The sequence below is a fragment of the Pristiophorus japonicus genome, chromosome 14 (genome assembly GCF_044704955.1).
Source record: "Pristiophorus japonicus isolate sPriJap1 chromosome 14, sPriJap1.hap1, whole genome shotgun sequence".
NCBI lineage: Eukaryota > Metazoa > Chordata > Chondrichthyes > Pristiophoridae > Pristiophorus > Pristiophorus japonicus.
In genome coordinates, this window is record NC_091990.1 from 56,673,401 (window position 1) to 56,692,668 (window position 19,268).

Sequence of the window (19,268 nt, forward strand, 5' to 3'; positions counted from 1 at the left end):
ACAACACAAGACAGAATATTTATTCTATTTATTGGGAGGAGGGAGGGAGGGAGCGTGGGGAATTTCTTGTTTGTGTAAAGCTATTTGATTTTTTTTTAAAAGCTGCGGTCAACTATTCTTGGAATGAAAAATTCCCAGCTTCCTCGTTCCTATAATTGGAAGCAGCCGAGTGGGAATCGGGTCTGCTCCCAGCCATATTCCGAGCATGTCGTTGCCCCTGACGACCCCGAGGTGGCTGCCCTCCAGCCTCGGTTCACGTCAGCAGCTCTGCCAGGATCCTCAGCGAAGAAACCTCTGAACCCCACATCCTATTTCACAGGGGCCCTGCTTCCTCCAGCTGTTTCAAACGTGGTTTTAAAATCCATCCACCACAATTACCTTCTTACAAGGGCTGTATATTGTGGCTTAGGCCTTTTTTTTTAAACTGTAGGAATTGCCAAAATGTTGCTGCTCAGGATTTTTTTAGTATTAGGGCTCTTCTCCCAACCAGTTTTCTCACAAGGGTAGAGATTTGCAGGTCTGTGGGGAAAGAGCAGGAGAATGGGAATAATTGGATCGATCTTTGAAAGAGGCGTGATGGGCTGAATGGACTCTTTCTGTCTGTTAAATTCTATAATTTATGAATCTATATTTAACAAAAATATATTTTACGACAGTGTTCATTATCATATACTAAATTGCTTGGGGTCCTCATTTTAAAGTAACAGGCCTGACAATGTTTGGGAGGCAAAAGGCTAATAATTTGTTTTTTATTATTTCAAATGCTTTGCACACGTCAGGACCTAGACATCATTCAATTAATTTTCAACAAATTAAAAGTTATGTCACATTCAGGGGAGATGTCCCATCTCCCTTGAGCTGCTTCTTGGTCATGTGATGCTCCAGCTCCCAGCCGCATCACCATGCTCTCAGTAGTGCCATCTCTTACATGCGCACCCTTTCAGCTCAGACCCCTGCTGGGGCCATGGAATTACCTCTTGTACATTAGAAAATCGTAAAGCTTTGATTTTTGTTACACATGGCGCAGAGAGGCAATATTTTTCCCAGGGTTCCTTTAAAAAGTAGTCATTTTTAGCTCTTCCTCCGTGGCTGATTAAAAACTGATGGTTGGGTGAAGTGCAGGAGAGCTGCTGACACTGGAGGAACCAGAGACCTTCCTGTTCTGACACCTCACCCAAGGGCCCATGCTTCAAGACAAAGGGGCTAAGCAATTAAACCAGCTGATAGAGTGTTGGGATAGAAGATTGGAACAGTCTGTGCAAGAAAGGAAGACTTGCATTTGTATAGCGCCTTTCTCAACCTCAGGCCATCCCATAGTGCTGGAATCACTCATAGATCTCAGAAATAACCCTGGTAGTTTGGATCTCTGACTAAGAGATGAAGTTTGACATGGAATAAACTCGCTTGGTGTCCTTCATTAATCTAGACATCCAGAAATCGGCACGGTCCCGGCCTGCAAGGCCATCAGCAGGCCAGGGCCATTAGATGAAGCAGCGTGTAGTGGCATGCCACTTCAAGGAGCAGCGTGTGCTGCTGCAGGAGGGCGACAGCTTATTTGCAGTGCAGGCAGGTACAGCAGGAGCTGCAAGGGTTCATAGAGGGATGCGATCGAGGCCCAGGAGAGGCGTACAGTCGGGGCCAGGGGCCCAGGGGCAGCACGGGCCAGCCCACACTGCGATATGTGTGCGCACTAGGTCCGTGCAGCAGAGCTGGTCTCCAGTCGTCCTGGTTAACCCTTGCCACTGGACCAAGATCTGGCTCTGTCAAGCCCGTGTGGTGGCTGGTGTGCAACGGCCACCACACGTTAAAAAAATCCACGCACAGGCATCTTCCACCCTTCAGGATGTAGTTCGGGATCTGGAATATCATTGAAACACCTGTGAACTCATCCATTTTAGGCGTGGAAGCAAGTCATCCTCGTTTCGAGGGACCGCCTATGATGATGATGACCTTTGAACTGTAGTCACTGCTCTAATGTAGGGAATGCGGCAGCCAATTTTCGCACAGCAAGCTCCCACAAACAGCAATGAGGTAATCACCAGATAATCAGTTTTAGTGCCACGTCCGACTCTGGGGGCTTGAGCGCGTATCCAGGACAGGGAAAATGGTGGCTGGGGAGGCACAAACCTTTTTATGGGCACCTGGCAACTAAAAGAACACACCTGTTGGGGCCTCTTCTGGCCCATTATAGTCCTCCTCCTGGGAGGAAAGTCACAACAGCTTCCCCGTTCAGGCCACACTTAAAATTGACGTTATCGGTCCTCGATCTGCAGATTTAAAGAAGGGCCCCGCCATCTTCAGGTGGGTGTTTTTGCCCCCAGCTCAATATAGACTGCTTGGCTATGGCATGCATCATAACTGAGCACAAGCCTGGCCTCGCCCAGCAATTGCAGCCAGGGCCATTGGACAGCAATCAGAAGCAGGAATCCCGCATCATTTTCCGCATCCGGAACCGAGGGTTGCTGAAGCCAATTGCAGCAGCCCAATTACTGCCACAACCAGGATCAACTACTCCAGCTAGACTAGGATCAAACCTGGGGCCTTCCTGGTCCTGACATGCGACCTCTTCCAACAGTGGGGCCTACCCAGAAACCAAGGAAAGTTGCCGTCACCCATCTCAATGAGAGTCCGGCAGGGGAATTAATCACTGATCAGTCTGCAATGAGTATCAATGTATCTATGGGCGGGGGGGGGGGGGGGGGGGGGGGGGGGGGGAAATTGCCCTTCATAAACAGGCCTGTTAGCGCCTCTGAAAGGCAGTAATGGGGCAGTAAGGCCTTTCCGACTGGGGCCAGCCTGTCCACAATTGCCCCTGCGCCGGGGGGGACGGAAAGGGGTTTCCGCCGTGCCCCGTGTTTCTGCCCCGCCCGTCGCTCCGATTCGTTGTTGGCCACATGCTGACCCCTTATCCGCCCCGCGGGGGAAATTGTCCTGTTGGAGCGGGGCTGGCGCCAGTCTCTGCCCCCGACAGGTTCGCCAGGCGGGAAGCTGCCAATGGCTGGGCGGTGCTGCTGCCCATAAAGGGGAGGGCGTTCCACTGCGGCCGCTCCACGTGGCCTCCACGGAGGCCTCGCTGCGTCTCTCCCCTTTAAATGAAAGGGAGGGACGTTGCGAGGCTTCAGCGTCCCATTCCCGACGCGACCCCTCCCCGATCCTGCCTCCAACAACGCCCCAAATTGCTGGGAGGCGGTGTCAGAGTTAAAGAGCCGAACTTTCCGACTCTTCCCTCCGACTCCCACCGGATATTAAATTTCCAGCCAATTCAAAGTTCCTTCCCCAATTTCTTGCTGAGGGCAATTTCAGCCCCACGGTCTCTAAATTGTCAGACTGCTTGTCCCACATTCAGTACTGGATGAGCAGAAACTTTCTCCAATTGAATATTGGGAAGACTGAAGCCATTGTTTTCGGTCCCCGCCACAAACTCCGTTCCCTAGCCACTGACTCCAGCCCTCTCCCCAACCTCTGTCTGAGGCTGAACCACACTGTTCTCATCCTTGGTGACGTATTTGACCCTGAAATGAGCTTTCGACCACATATCCGCAGCATAACTAAGACCGCTTATTTCCACCTCCGTAACATCGCCTGTGTCCGACCTTGCCTCAGCTCATCCGCTGCTGAAGCCCTCATCCGTGCCTTTGTTACCTGTAGACTTGATTACTCCAACTAACTCCTGGCCGGCCTCCCACATTCTACCTGTAAAGTCCTTACACAATACCACAAATCCACACGAGGCACATTCTATGCACAAGGCCACTCCATGACCTGAACCTTTATTCACAGGACCAAGAAGTGATGACCCTGCGTGGGACCTCCCTTTATATACCTGGATGACCAGGTGAGGAGTGTCTCCCACAAGTACACCTCCTGTGGTCACGGTGTGCATTTCTTACATATATACAGTATTGCAGTGTTGTTACATAAAGGTTACATACATGACACTACCCTACGTAAACTAGAGGTGATTCAAAACTGCCCATGTCCTAACTCGCACCAAATCCCGCTCACCTATCACTCCCTGTGCTCGCTGACCTACATTGACACTTGGTTAAGTAATGCCTCGATTTCAAAATTCTCATCCTTGTTTTCAAATCCCTCCATGACCTCGCCCCTCCCTATCTCTGTAATCTCCTCCAGCCCCACAAGCCCCGAGACGTCTGCGCTCCTCTAATTCTGCCCTCTTGAGCATTCCTGATTATAATCGCTCAACCATCGGTGGCCGTACCTTCTGCTGCCTGGGCCCCAAGCTCTGGAACTCCCTCCCTAAACCTCTCCAACTCTCGACCTCTCTTTCCTCCTTCAAGACGCTCCTTAAAACATACCTCTTTGACCAAGCTGCGCTTATTTCTACTTATGTGGCTCGGTGTCAAATTTTTTATCTCATAATACTCCTGCCACGCGCCTTGGGACGTTTCACTTCGTTAAAGGCACTATATAAATATAAGTTGTTGTTGTTTTGTGTATAATCTCAGTCTCTCTTCTGGTTTTCTTGCAAGAATGATTTATTGCAAGTTTTTTGTGTGTCCTTCTGAGCTCCCAATCTCGGCGGCAAATGCGATCCTCGCCAAAGTGCCACCGAGGACTGAGTTGGGCCCAGGGAGGGGGGAGCACTAAAAAAATTCAAATCTTCACAAAAAAGCCCACCGGAACACCTTCAGGGAATGCCATACAGGTAAAATGCTGAAAGAAAAACAATTAAAATATGTTCACTAATCTTTTTTGCAGGTCTTCATACTTACTGTCAGGGTTAGACCTGCTTCCACACAGCGGTCCTTCCCCTTGCTGCCGCCGACTCCCGCCAGCACCAAGTTGGCAGCTCGGCGGGCGGGAGGCCACTTATGTGACTTGGCTGCCAGTGGCCCTCAGCGGGCAGCTCCCAGCGGTCCTCTCCTCCCGCCGGCATCAGACCAAGAGAAGTCTGTCACCAAGGGGAGAGCGTCAGTCAGCGGCAGTGGGCGGTAAGGCCACCAATTTCAGGGCCTTAGACTTTTGCCTAAAATATCGCTGTGATTATCTACATGAACATTTTCACGGCCTTCTGTCGGAGAGAAAACATCGGAGGTAATGGGAGAGAGAGAGATTGGGGGGAGAGAGTGACTGGTGGGAGAGAGAGAGAGAGACTGGGGAGAGAGAGAGACTGGGGGGAGAGAGAGACTGGGGGGAGAGAGAGAGAGAGAGAGATTGGGGAGGAGAGAGGGAGAGAGACTGGGGGGGAGGGAGAGAGAGACTGGGGGGAGAGAGAGAGACTGGGGAGAGAGGGAGAGAGACTGGGGAGAGAGGGAGAGAGAGACTGGGGAGAGAGAGAGAGACTGGAGATAGAGGGAGAGAGAGACTGGGGAGAGAGAGAGAGACTGGAGAGAGAGGGAGAGAGAGACTGGGGAGAGAGAGAGAGAGACTGGGGAGAGAGAGAGAGAGAGACTGGGGAGAGAGAGAGAGACTGGGGAGAGAGAGAGACTGGAAATAGAGGGGAGAATGGTGGAGGTGGGGGGCGGAGAAACCCAGGGCGGGGGACAGGAGGGGCCACATTGCAGCGGAGGTGGGGAGGGGGCGAAGTGTGTTGGAGGGGCGGGCCTGGGGGCTCTGTGCCTCGGTGCGGGGCGTGTTCGGAGTGGGGTGGACGGGTTGACTGCGCAGATAGCGGTTGGTGGATATGGTGTGGTTGGCATCGCGGGAGCGTGGCTCCGGGGTGGCCGGGGCTGGGGCTTGACACCGGGGGTGTTCGGCATTTGCAAAGGATTCTGACGGGACGGGGCGGGTTGGGTGCGGGGGGAGTGTTTCCGGTGTTGGGTGGGGTCCGGAGCCGGGGGGGGGGGGGCACGGTCTTGGGATGGGGGGGTGGGCTGTTTGGGGCTGGAATTGGGAGAGACTTCTTCACTCGGGGAGTTGTTGGCCTGTGGGGTTCCCTGCCGCGGAGAGTTGTTGATGTCAGTTCATTGGATGTGTTTGGGAGGGAGTTGGGTGTGGTCCTTGCGGCTGGGGGGGTCGGGGGGTGTGGAGGAGGCGTGGGGGGGGGAGGTGCTGGGGTGGGTGATCAGCCATGATCTTGTTGAATGGCGGTGCAGGCTCGAAGGGCCGAATGGCCTACTCCTGCACCTATTTTCTATGTTTCTATGAGAGAGAGACTGGAGAGAGAGAGATACTGGGGGGAGAGAGAGAGAGAGACTTGGAGGAGAGAGAGAGAGATTGGGTGAGAGAGAGAGATTGGGGGAGAGAGAGAGAGAGACTGGGGGGAGAGAGAGAGATTGGGGTAGAGAGAGAGAGAGAGACTCGGGAGGGAGAATGAGAGACCGGGGAGGGAGAGTGAGAGAGACTGGGAAAGGAGAGTGAGACACTGGGGAGGGAGGGAGGGAGACTAGGGAGGGGGAAAGAAAGAGACGGGGGGAAAGAGAGAGGCCGGAGAGTGAGGGAGAGTCTGGGGAGGGCGAGAGAGCGATGAGGGAGAGAGAGAGAAAGAGAGAGAGAGACTGGGGAGGGAGAGAGAGAGAGATGGGGGAGAAAGAGGGGTTGGTGGAGAGAGAGAGAGGGAGACTGGGGAGGGTGAGGGGATCGGATGGAAGAGAGAGGGAAATCAGGGAAGACGGATCACATTCTTCCAACCCCACCCGCCTTACACCCACACCCGATTTCTCGGAAAGCTCGGTGCATGTATGACAAGGGACATCATTGGAGTGGATGAAATCTGGACGTCACAACACTGTTACTATTCACTTCATACCCAATAAACTTGTTAAGAATTCGTGACCCCACACAATGCCCCATCTATGGTGCGGTGGGAAGGGGGCAAGGTCAGGAACTTGGGCTGGGATGATGAAGGAACTTGGGCTAGGATAGGGCAGGAACTTGGGTGGGGGGGCGATGTCTTAACCTGTGAGAGTGAGCTCTCTCCTGTCTGGAGTCAGCAGTCATATTAGCTTGAATTACACTTTGTAAAGTCACTGATTACGTAGGCAGGGCGGTTCTAATTACACATTCCAGAGAAACTGCTGGGTGTGTCTTATCCTCCAAGGGGACAAATCAGCAATCAGGATCAACGGGGATCCAATCAGAGCATTTTTCTGTTGCAACTAAACGTGTCCTTTTCTTGCTCTGTCTCTGTCTTAGTGTCCCACTGTCTCTATTATTCTCTATCTCTCGTCCAATCTTTCTTTCTCTCTGTGTTTCTTTTCTTTGTCTCAAAATCTCTTTGATCCCTCTCTGTCTGCCATGGATACAGGTGTGTATATCTCTCACAGTTTCCCTGAGTATGTGTGTGTGTATCTCTCACTGTTTCACTCTCTCTATAGGAAATGTTAACCCCCCACGACAGGCGGGGGAGAGTCGGTGGGTGGTGAGTTGATTAAAACTTTAAATATCTCAAACCCGAACCCAATGCACCTTGGACACGGCCACTTCTGGTTTTAACGGAGGCGGGTTGCAGGGGTGGGGCGCGGAGGGGGGTGCGCGTGGGTGGTGTGGCGCGGCGACTAACCTGCTCTTGAGAGGCAGGTCTGTTATTTAAATATGCTAATAATGCTGCTACCACAAATTCTGCCTGATGTTTACAGATAAGGCCTCCAGCATCGGTTTTCTGGGGCTCGGGAAACCTGGCAGCTAAAAGGAAGGAAGCACGGCTGGATCCAGCAGGAGTGCACCACCCACCGGCCCCCAAACACACCTGCCTCCCTCCCCCTCCCGATCCAATCACCCCACCTGACCTCCACCGCCTCCCCCGAACCATGATAACCCTCCTGACCCATGACCTCCCCCGACCCACGCTCCTTAAACATACCTCTTTGGCCAAGCTTTTGGTCACCTGCGCTAATTTCTATTTCTGCGGTTCAGTGTCAAATTTTTATCTCATAATATTCCTGTGCAGTGCCTTAGGACCTTTCACTACGTTAAAGGCGCTATATAAATATAAGTTGTTGTTGTTGTATCCCTCTGTCTCTGTGTCTGTGTGTCTGTGTGTGTGTATCTTTCACTGTTTCCCTCTCTGTCTGTCTGTGGTATTTCTCACATAGAAACATAGAAAATAGGAGCAGTAGTAGGCCATTCGGCCCTTTGAGTCTGCACCGCCATTCAATATGATCATGGGCTGATCCTCTATCTCAACACCATATTCCCGTTTTTTCCCCATACCCCTTGATGCCTTTTGTGTCTAGAAATCTATCTCCCTCTTAAATATATTCAGTGACTTAGCAATTCTTAAATATATTCAGTGACACAGCCTTCTGTGGTAGAGAATTCCACAGGTTCACCACCCTCTGAGTGAAAACATTTCTCCTCAGCTCGGTCCTAAATTTCCTACCCTGTATCCTGAGACTGTGACCCCTTGTTCTAGACTTCCCAACCCGGGGGAAACATCCTCCCAGCATCCAGTCTGTCCAACCCCGTCAGAATTTTATACGTTTCAATGAGATCCCCTCTCATTCTTCTAAACTCTAGTGAATACAGGCCTAGTCGACCCAATCTCTCCTCATATGACAGTCCTGCCATCCCAGGAATCAGTCTGGTGAACCTTCGCTGCACTCCCTCTATGGCAAGTGTCATGTATTTCACCATCTTGCAATGACTATAAATAAGTATGTAACTGTAACTCATGCATACTGTACTTGTAGCCTTGTAATGCACACCCTGACCACAGGGAGTGAGCTCCTCACCTGGGTTTCCAGGTAGAAAAGGGGAGGTCCCACTCAGGATCAGCACTCTTTAGTCCGAGGAATAAAGTGAAGGTCACAGAGTGACCGTGTCTGATATATCCATGCCTCGTGTGAGTTTGTAACAAGATGCAGAGACACTACAGCAAATATATCCTTTCTTAGGTATGGAGACCAAAACTGCACATACCATTCCAGGTGCGGTCTCACCAAGACCCTGTATAACTATAGTAAGACATCCTTGCTCCTGTATTCAAATCCTCTTGCAAAGAAGGCCAACATACCATTTGCCTTCCTAACTGCTTGCTGCACTTGCATGTTTGCTTTCAATCACGCTTTGTGTAATGAGATTTCAAACGATCTATTAACTACCATCGTTGATAGTGAGCACAGCATTCATTAATTTGTACATGAAATAAAAGGAAAAATGAATCAAGTTAGTAGCCCACACAACATAACCATACACACAGAGCAGAAACCCAGCACTTCAGTTGCAGGATTAAATAAAGCTGGTGTACATTTAAAAGGACCTAAATCATCAACTGGTTGCTGGAAACCTGGCACTAGTCCGCACTCGACAAATGTCTGTCCCAAATGTAACAGGGTCTGTGGCTCTCGTGTCGGACTGTTCAGCCATCAAAGAACTCACTTTGGGAGTGGAAGCAAGTCTTCCTCGATTCCGAGGGACTGCCTATGATGAGTTTGAAGGATGGGCATGGTAGGTCGGTATGAGCTCTGCCTCCTGGAGCATCCCAACCATTGCCATGACAGTGGTTGGGAATGCTTGGAGTTGCTCCCGCACTAATAACAGAACGCAAGCGATTAAAACACTTACTGAAAGACGGAAGAAATTACACAGCCAGTTAGTGGCAGACCCAGACACTCACCTGATCCAGACTCTCACCCGATCCAGACTCTCACCCGACCCAGACACTCACCCGACCCAGACACTCACCCGACCCAGACACTCACCCGACCCAGACACTCACCCGATCCAGACACTCACCCGACCCAGACACTCACCCGACCCAGACTCTCACCCGATCCAGACACTCACCCGACCCAGACACTCACCCGACCCAGACACTCACCCGACCCAGACACTCACCCGACCCAGACACTCACCCGACCCAGACACTCACCCGACCCAGACTCTCACCCGACCCAGACACTCACCCGACCCAGACTCTCACCCGACCCAGACTCTCACCCGACCCAGACACTCACCCGACCCAGACACTCACCCGACCCAGACACTCACCCGACCCAGACACTCACCCGACCCAGACACTCACCCGACCCAGACACTCACCCGACCCAGACTCTCACCCGATCCAGACTCTCACCCGAACCAGACACTCACCCGAACCAGACTCTCACCCGACCCAGACTCTCACCCGACCCAGACTCTCACCCGACCCAGACTCTCACCCGACCCAGACACTCACCCGACCCAGACACTCACCCGACCCAGACACTCACCCGACCCAGACACTCACCCGAACCAGACTCTCACCCGACCCAGACTCTCACCCGACCCAGACACTCACCCGACCCAGACACTCACCCGACCCACACCCGACCCAGACACTCACCCGACCCAGACACTCACCCGACCGAGACACTCACCCGACCCAGACACTCACCCGACCCAGACACTCACCCGACCCAGACACTCACCCGATCCAGACACTCACCCGACCCAGACTCTCACCCGAACCAGACACTCACCCGAACCAGACACTCACCTGACCCAGACACTCACCCGACCCAGACACTCACCTGACCCAGACACTCACCTGACCCAGACACTCACCCGACCCAGACTCTCACCTGACCCAGACACTCACCCCCAGACACTCACCCGACCCAGTCAGAACCTCACCTGTTGCAGATTATCCCACCCACATTGGTCCACTCCTCAAACCAAGAGACCAAGTGGGCCACGGCCAGCTTGGAACATGTCGGTATTTTTCAACCAACTGTGAGTTGGCCCACCAATGTTCCCTTTAATCTTTCTTGGGTGTGGGGCCCCTTTAAGGGGCTGAGCGGCCCATTCGAAATCCCGCGTGCGTGAGGGTTCCCAATTGGAAAGCCGCTGAACCGGCTGCGTGGGAGTTGCAGAGCGCTGGGCGGCCACGCAGCTTAAAGGGAAACGTTAAGGCTCAGCTGTACCCACCCAGCACAGCTCACCACCTGCTTTTTCCAAGTTTAATTGTGTGGAGATGCCAAGGCACCTTCTCCAACCAGGCCTCAGTGCCCCAGGGCACCGACCCACGTTGCCCCGTGTGGTGGTCGATCCTGGCGGATGACTGGAATTCGAGGAATTTTGAGCGCTAACAGAGAGTGTTGTGATTGGCCGCCTGGGGGCCAAGGTGGTGTCTACCACCCTCACCGTGGATGGACCCCAGCTGCCCTCTTGGATTTACATCACAACAGTGACTACACTTCAAAAAGTACTTTATTGGCTGTAAAGCGCTGTGGGACGTCCCGAGGTTGTGAGAGGCGTTACAGAAATGCAAGTCTTTTCAAGTCCTTCTTGTTTCAAAGCTGAAGGATCCCTGGATCCGTGTCTCGACCTCTGACCCAGGATCCCCATGGATTCTTAGACCTCCACCGTCAACCTGTCCGACACACACTGAACAAAACCCCGTAACAACCCCGCCTCCTCAGCTTTCAGTTCTTCAAATTCCCAAACACTAAAACTGCTCGAGACCAAGACATTGTCTGTTTGAATTTTCTCTTCACAGAGGATGGGCCTCAGGCTGTGGCCAGGAGCTAGAGGGTAGGGGGAGAAGATTCAAGCCCACTGCTTTCATGGCGACGATACGAATTTTCTCAGTTTTTCAACCTCCGCCTGCAACAGAAATAATATATTGTCAAATTATATATTTTTAAAAACTTTTAATGTAATTTTTTTTGTTGGAATTTGCTGATCCCTGTTACTCACAGGCTCTGCTCCCCACAGTAGCCTATCAAAAGGCACCAGCCTTCAGTGAGTGACTCCTTCCCCATCCACATTCGCCCTCCCCCCCCATTAGTGACAATGAACTTCCTCTTTAACAGGCACCTCACACACTCCCACAAAGAGGCTGCTGATGGTCTTGTCCAGTCTGCAGCAGACTCTGCTCAGCAGTGCCACCAGCAGGCTCTCCAATGACACTGCAGGGGTTACCAGAACCAGATGGGGCGTTAATCTGTTTTAAATGAGTTAGCAGAGAACCAGCACCTCAACACTTTAACTGTTCAGGTCTGGCTCAGTTGATAGCACTAAATCTGAACATTTTGAGTTATTTTTTTACTCATTCTCAGGATGTGGACATCGCTGACAAGGCCAGAATTTATTGCCCAGTGGTTTGATAGAACGGAGTTTGCTTGGCCTCTTCAGAGGGCTGTTAAGCATCAGCCATGTTGGTGTGGGACTGGATTCACATATAGATTAGACCGGGTAAGGACGGGGAGTCCCTTCCCTAGAGGACATTAGTGAACCAGTTGGGTTTTTAACAAATATCTGACAGCTTCATGTACATGTCAGCTGTGGCTCAGTGGGCAGCACTGTCTCTGTGGGAGGGGCTAGGAGTGAGCAGGTGCTGCTGATTACTGCAGGAGTTGGAGTGAGTTTGTAAAAAGTTGGTGGTGGGTTTTTGGGTTTTATTTCAAATTTTAGGGCAATTTTGGCCCATAAACATCAGTCAGATGGCTGCTGAGGGGCCTGGAGTGCCGGGCCCCTCAGAGGACAATGCTCCCAGTGTGAATTTAACCAGGGGAGAGAATGTCTTGAGAAGGGAGAATAAAAGGCCCAAAGATTTGGGCCGGGACCCCAGGAGGTTTGGGAAAGAAAACACGGTGGTGGTTCACTGCCAGGATAAGGAGATACGAGCTTGGGATATCATTCAGGCGGTACATGAGGACTGCGGTGAGGGAAGTTGCTTTGCTTGCTGACCAAAGCCGAATGTTGGATTTGAAGTGAGGGTCAGTGGCCGAGAGGAGGTGGAAAGACCTTTACTGAGCCTGAACGTTGGTGAGAAGTACTTGGATGTATCTTTGCTGTATTCTGAAGAGGTGATGGTCTCATTCTTAAACCTGCCAGTTTATGTTGAGGACAATGTGCTGATAAAAAAGTTGGAGTCGTGGACATTAAACTTTGCTCTGTAATAAAGAGGAGATACTATCCTGGAATGCGGGTAGCCGATGGAACCTTTTATGTAAAAGTGCGGTTCCCAGAGGGGGTGAAGTCATTACCCTACAGCATGAACTTTGAGACAATGGAAGGAGTGCAGTACTTTCAGGTTCTGCATGATAACCAGGTGAAGGTTTGCTATTACTGTCTTGGACATGATTATTTAGTAAGAAGCTGTCCAGATCTGTACTGTTATAACTGTGGCAAGTCTGGACACATCGATCGCAACTGCAAGGCAGACAGCTGTGCGGTTTGTTGCAAAGGCCACACCCGCTGTGAGTGTGAGGCAGAAGGAAGCTCCTTGAGCGACGAGGAGATGGGAGAAGGAGCAGGAGGTGTGAGTGGAGTGGCCAGAAGAGCGGAGCAGGCGGAGGACACAGCCGCCAAACGGAATGAGGAAAGAGCGCAAGAAGAGGCCGAAAATTGAGGAGCAGAAAACAGGATGGAGATGGTGGAAAGCACACCAAGTATGGTGGAAAAGGACAAAGTCAGCAGAGGACATCAAGGATCAGGGTCAGAGTTGAACCATAATATGGCTCATCTTCAGGTGCCTGTGGGGGGATCAGAGGCGGGTGCGGGGTAAGTGTAAGTACTTCAAAGAGAGACGGGGAGTTGTACATCTTGGGGAGCAGGAGGGAGCAAGACAAGGAGAGGGTGCAAGAGGCAGGAGCCTTAAAGGGCCAGCAGACAAAGACGCCAAAAGGGAGCAAGGTGGGTGGAGGTGCGCCATTGTCCCAGAGAGAGAAGAAACAGGGAGCAAGGGTCAGCGGTGGAGGTGAGACCAAAGGGAGTGGCACTGGTGGAGAAACCATGTTAGCAGGAGGACTCGCTAAGGGAGATTCTGTATCTGACGGGAACAGGGACAGGCTCGAGAGTGAGGAGTCAGAGGGGGATGGAGACGTGGAAGTGGGGAGTGGGGGGGGGGCATCATGGGGAAAGGGAAAGGTTAGTGAGGGGCAGAAGAAAGGAGAAGGGCCTAAATTTAATGTGAGGAAGAGGCTGAAACTGTATGGGAAGTTCAAACAGGAGGTGAACAAGAGCCGGAGGCTGCAGGAGAAAGCAACAGCTGCCCAAAAGGTTGGGAAGGAGCATGAGAGGAGGGCAGGGCCAGAGATTAAATGATGATGGGGGGATTATCAGGCACACTTCTTTTATTAGGAGCAATGATTACATTGGTCTCAGTTAATGTGAACGGACTGAGGGGGGAGAAGAAATTGCAGCAGTTGTTGCAGTGTTTTAAAGGCACGGACCTGTTGTGTCTGCAAGAAACCTTTTGGGATGAGGATATCCTAGAAAGAGTTCGGAAGGTTTGGAAGGGAGAAGTGTTTGCAAGTTGTGCAAATAATGACCATAGAGCGGTGGCTATTTTAGTGAATTCGTCCATAAAAGGGGTTATGAGGAGAGGGCAGGGAAGTGGACCTGAGTCCATGATCAGATCAGCCAAGATCGTATTAAATGGCGGAGCAGGCTCGAAGGGCCGTATGGCCTACTCCTGCTCCTATTTCTTATGTTCGTAAGACAACGTTGCATTGGTGGACAAGGTCACTGAGGGGAGTTTTTACAGGTGAAGGTACAAATGGATGAATTGAATTGTGATCTCTTTAATATCTATGCGCCGAATGACCATTGCAAGCGGCGTGAGTTTTTTCGGTGGTTATTCACAGAAGTGGCAGAGGTGGAAAACCCTTGTATAGTGAGGGATTTTCATGTATTTTTAGCTCGGATGGACATTTCAGCCTCGATAACCTTTAAGGATGATAACTCCAGAGAGATGATTGTGAAAATGATGGCAAATTTAAATTTGAGAGACTTATGGAGGGATTGGAACCCCATAAAAAGGGAGTTCTCCAGAAGAGGGTGTGTGAGTGATGTTTTAAAACAGAGCCGAATAGATTTTGTGTTAATGTGGGAAGGGTTAAGTTCTGAGGTGATGGAGATTTATCATAAAAAAGTCTTTTTTAGTGACCACTCGACTTTGGTTCTTAAAATTAGGAACAGCAGAGTTAAGACCGATCCAGGGGTATGGATTTTAAACAATCAGTACCTGAAAGAAATTGCTTTTAAAGAAGGGATTTAAAATATAATAAAGAATGATCGGAAGGAAAAAAGAGTTTGGGTGAGACAATTTCAAATATGAGGTAAAAGTTTTTTCGGTACGTTATGGGAAAGAAAGAGCAACAGCTAACCGGCATCAAGAAGAGAATATAAACAGAAGGTTTACAGAGATCTGTAAAGCAGTTGACGGAGGGGATAAGGGAGCAGAGACTAAGGCCCCAAGTTTCCACACGCGCTGAAAAAGGCGCACCTCAGAGCTGGGCGCCTGTTTTTCGCGCCGAAAATGGCGCCGGAAAAAAAACGCGGTATTCTCGAGCTCCTTTGAGCTCGATGTCTGCTTGGTGTGGCGCACAGGGGGCGGAGCCTACCACTCGCGCCGATTTTGTAAGTAGGAGGGGCGGGTACAATTTAAATGAGGCTTTTTGGTGCCGGCAACCCTGCGCGTGCACGTTGGAGCGTTCGCGCACGCGCAGTCTGAAGTAAACATTGGCACGCGGGCATTTTTAAAAGTGCTGCAGAAAAAGTGAAGATTTGTTTCTTGGACCCCTGCAAAGGCTTGTATTTTAATTTTCTTGATATTTCTGTGTGTGAGGGAGTGCTTTTAGCAGCACTGCTGAATAAATCACCTGCTGAAATCAGTGAGTTCAGCTTTTCACTGCTAAACTTGCAGAACCGGTGCCTGCAAATTAAGGACTGTGTGTTTGGAGAAATAAAAGTGCCAATTCAACTTTGCAATGGATCAACGTCCACCAAGAACAAAGAATTTCCTGCATGAGGAAGCAAACCATTGCATAATATGTGGTGCACCCATTCTGCAAATTTAAATATAAAGATGTCGATGTGGCTGCCTCTCCCTGTCCAAATCCCTCAGTCAGTCCCCCTCACAGCTCGAAGGCTGCTGCTGCTCCCGGCCAGCCACTGACGCCGCTACAATCCCATGGCCGAATGGCCTCAAGTCTGTCCGGGTGCTGCATCTTCGCGGGGAATGAAGGCCTGCCTCAAGCACCGCAGCTCAGCTCGAAGGCTGCCTGCCCCTGCCGCCAAGACACTGACGCCACACCGCTGCCTGAAAGCACTTACACACAGGTAGGAACATGGTTTATTTAATCTTTTCTTTGCTTATAAATTTTTATTCAGGTTGGATTTATTTGTATAATATTTGTATAAGTATAACTAAGGATTGATTGTAGAATTTAATGACTTCCCTTCCCCCACCTCGTTCCCGACACCTAATTTGTAACCTGTGCCTGATTTTTTACAGTGTAGACAAGGTTTTTCAAGCGTACAAAAATCTTCACTTGCTCCATTCTAAGTTAGTTTGGAGTACGTTTTCACTGTGGAAACTTTCAAATCAGGCGTCAGTGGCCGGACACGCCCCCTTTTGGAAAAAAAATTCAGTTCCAAAGTGAAACTGTTCTACCTGACTAGAACTGCAGAAAACTAAATGTGGAGAATTCCGATTTCTAAGATACTCCGTTCTACACCAGTTGCTCCTAAAAATCAGGAGCAAATCATGTGGAAACTTGGGGCCAATGAGTGGGAATTAAAGGAAGAGTGGGAATTATTGCAAGCTGATAAATGCAAGGGGGCCATTCTCCATGCAAAGGCTAAAGATGCACTCGATATTTTCCAGAGCAATGGAAGTTGCAACAAAGGTTATCATTAATTGGAGAGTTGAAGGTTGGGAAAAGATCATTAATGAAATTGGGGAGATTATGGAGGCAGCTAGTAGCTTTTATCAAGAGTTATATACAAAAGAAGACATTTCCAAATTGGCGATGGAGAAGATTAGTGCTTTTATTGAAGAGGTTTAAAGGAGGACGAGAGAAGTATGAGTGACAAAGAAGTAGGATTAGCGGAAATAAAAGTAGCAATAAGTGGAATGAAGGGGTGGGGCGGGGGAGGGGGGCGGGGAGCCCAAGGTCCAATGGCTTAAGCGCAGAATTTTATAAAGAATTTTTAGAGATTTTATGTCCATTGGTCTTAGAGGTTTTTAAGGAGATTAACACTGAGGGAAGCCTGGCCCCATCTATGAAGAGCGGTATCATAAGCTTAGCATAAATGGTCTCAATCCGAGATGCAATAGAACTCATAGAAGAGAGTGGGAGGGAAGCTTATGTGCTAAAGATGGATCAAGAGAAAGCCTTTGATAGAGTCTCTCATGAGTTTTTATTGCTGGTTTTGGAAGCATTTGGTTTTGGGAAAAATGTCATTGAGTGGATAAAGATTTTTTATTCAAACACATTTAGCTTTGTTAAATGTAATGGTTGTTTATCCAAGTATTTTCCAATACAGAGATCAGTGAGACAGGGTTGTTCCCTGTCACCATTGTTGTACTCATTGGTAGCAGAACCATTAGGTTACATGATGCGAAAGGAACAAGGTATAGTCGGGATTGCAGTTCCCAGTTCTGGGCAGGTGTCGGTGATAAACCAATATACAGATGACATGACCTTAACGTTGAGAGATGGGGAGTCAGTGAAGAAAGCTGTGGGAGTAGTGGAGGAGTATTGTAGAGCTTCAGGAGCCAGAGTAAATTATAGTAAGTCCCAATGCCTGGGTGTGGGAAGGAGGTGGAGGGAGGGGTTGGAGGAAAGCCCTTTTAAGGGGATTCAGGGCTTACATTTCTTCACCATCTGGAGCGGGGTTCCCCGCGTGGCTACGCGTCCGTCGATTCTCTAGGAACGCCCGAAGTGAGTGCCTCGCCGTACCGCCTGAGAGTAACTCTCTAGGCCTCATCGTATGTCTCTGTTAGGCACGCTTTTGTCTTTAGATTGAGACCATTTATGCTAAGCTTATGATACCTCTCTTTATTGTCCTTTGTCTTTGGACCCGGGGCAGCGTGAATCAACGACAAAGGCTGGTAATTATATCCAGCATACACCTCTGGAAATCCCCAAGACCGCCAGCGTGTTTAGCTGCTGAGGAACTGCAATGTCCAAGATGCAGGCTAAGACATGTGTGTGTGAGGAGGCTTCCAAGTGTGGGTTCTGACCAAACCGGGAGAGGGGTTTAGTTAGAAGGGTTTCCATTATCTCGGCTTCAATTCTGGGAAGGGGATTGGTTCGGCGTAACCGACAGGGTGGGTATTTAGTCTAAGGTTTTAAATTAGTGTCCACAGTAACTGAGTCTTTAAGCTGTAAGCGAGGGGAGTAGGGGTTGTCGTTTTGTGAGTGTAATAAAAGGAATCGATCTTTTACCAACCTGAACTGTTTCGTTTTGTCTGAGTCAATTATAATCTATCCACAGTAACTCCTTGTGTCCGAACTTGGGGGTTGTGGGGCTTGTAGTTCGCGGTATAATTCGGAAGACCAACCGGGTGGCATCCGCTCACGGACGGGTTACACAGTAATCCCGCTGGGTACACTGCGCATCGGGCATAGGAGAAGACCTATCTGACCCTGGTGTCTCTGTGTGGGATTACCCTCTAATCGACGGGTTAGGCAGGAACTATTAGCAAAAGCTCCTGCCGTCTAAAGGGAAACAACCCGAACCGGGGAGTTTTAAAGCACGGGTCAACTCAAGTGAGAATCATAGAGACACGGGGCACACAAAACACCTGACAGTGCTGAGGAATTTTTAGAACAGCCCTTATTTTTGAACAGGTGGATCAACATTGAAGGAGAGGTATTATTTAATCAAGCTTTTATAAAAGCTGGTATATATGTGAAAGATGTATTATACGAGGTAATTCCAGGTTGGTTGCTAGAAGCGGTGGTAAGGGACATAGTTTGGGAGGAGGATCAGAAGCTAGAGGAAAAAGTAATTAAGATCATGTATGATAAGATTGTGAGGACAATGCCACAGGATTGGATGGAAGATATAAATACACAAATCTCCAAAGGAGGTATAATCCGTCCCGCTTTTCCAAGCTTTCTGCTGGAGAAAGGGGAAGAGTTGGTCCAAGTTGACAACTGTAATACTCGCGATTTCAATGGGGTATTTAGAGAATGGAGATTTAATACACCTGCTGATCAGGAGTTTTGGCAAAATATATACCTACAGCTGGATTTCAACAGGATTTGGAAGGGAGTGTAAGTGAACGTTAAATGTCCAGAGTGGATTGAACTGGATTTCAAATTGGCTCATAACCATGGGACTCAATTTTAAGATGGGGATTGCAGGAGAGTCTGCCCGAGTCTAGCGCAGCGGCAATTCATTTAACGTTCAGTTTGGCTAGATTTGTGATTGTGCAAAGAAGGAATGCTCTGTTTTTTAAGGGGAGAAGAATAAACCTAAAGGAGTATTTTAAATATAAACTAAAAGATCATTATAAAGCTTTGTGAATGTTTTATTCAGAAAATAATTTAAAGATAGTATTTTAGGATCAATTTGTAAAATACAATAGATTATTATATAATACAGGAGACAAATTAAACTTCAGGTTTTGATGTTAATAT

General features: G+C 49.6%; 1 protein-coding gene across 1 annotated transcript in view; it reads right to left on the reverse strand.

Annotated features, from left to right (window-relative positions):
- Positions 1 to 11,103: 11,103 nt before the first annotated feature.
- Positions 11,104 to 19,268, reverse strand: part of sh3d21 (SH3 domain containing 21) — a 131,117-nt gene continuing 122,952 nt past the window's right edge. The window contains exon 17 of the mRNA XM_070898718.1: positions 11,104 to 11,490. Coding sequence (XP_070754819.1) covers positions 11,449 to 11,490 — 42 coding nt within the window. The 3' untranslated portion in view covers positions 11,104 to 11,448. The remainder of the gene's footprint in view (positions 11,491 to 19,268) is intronic.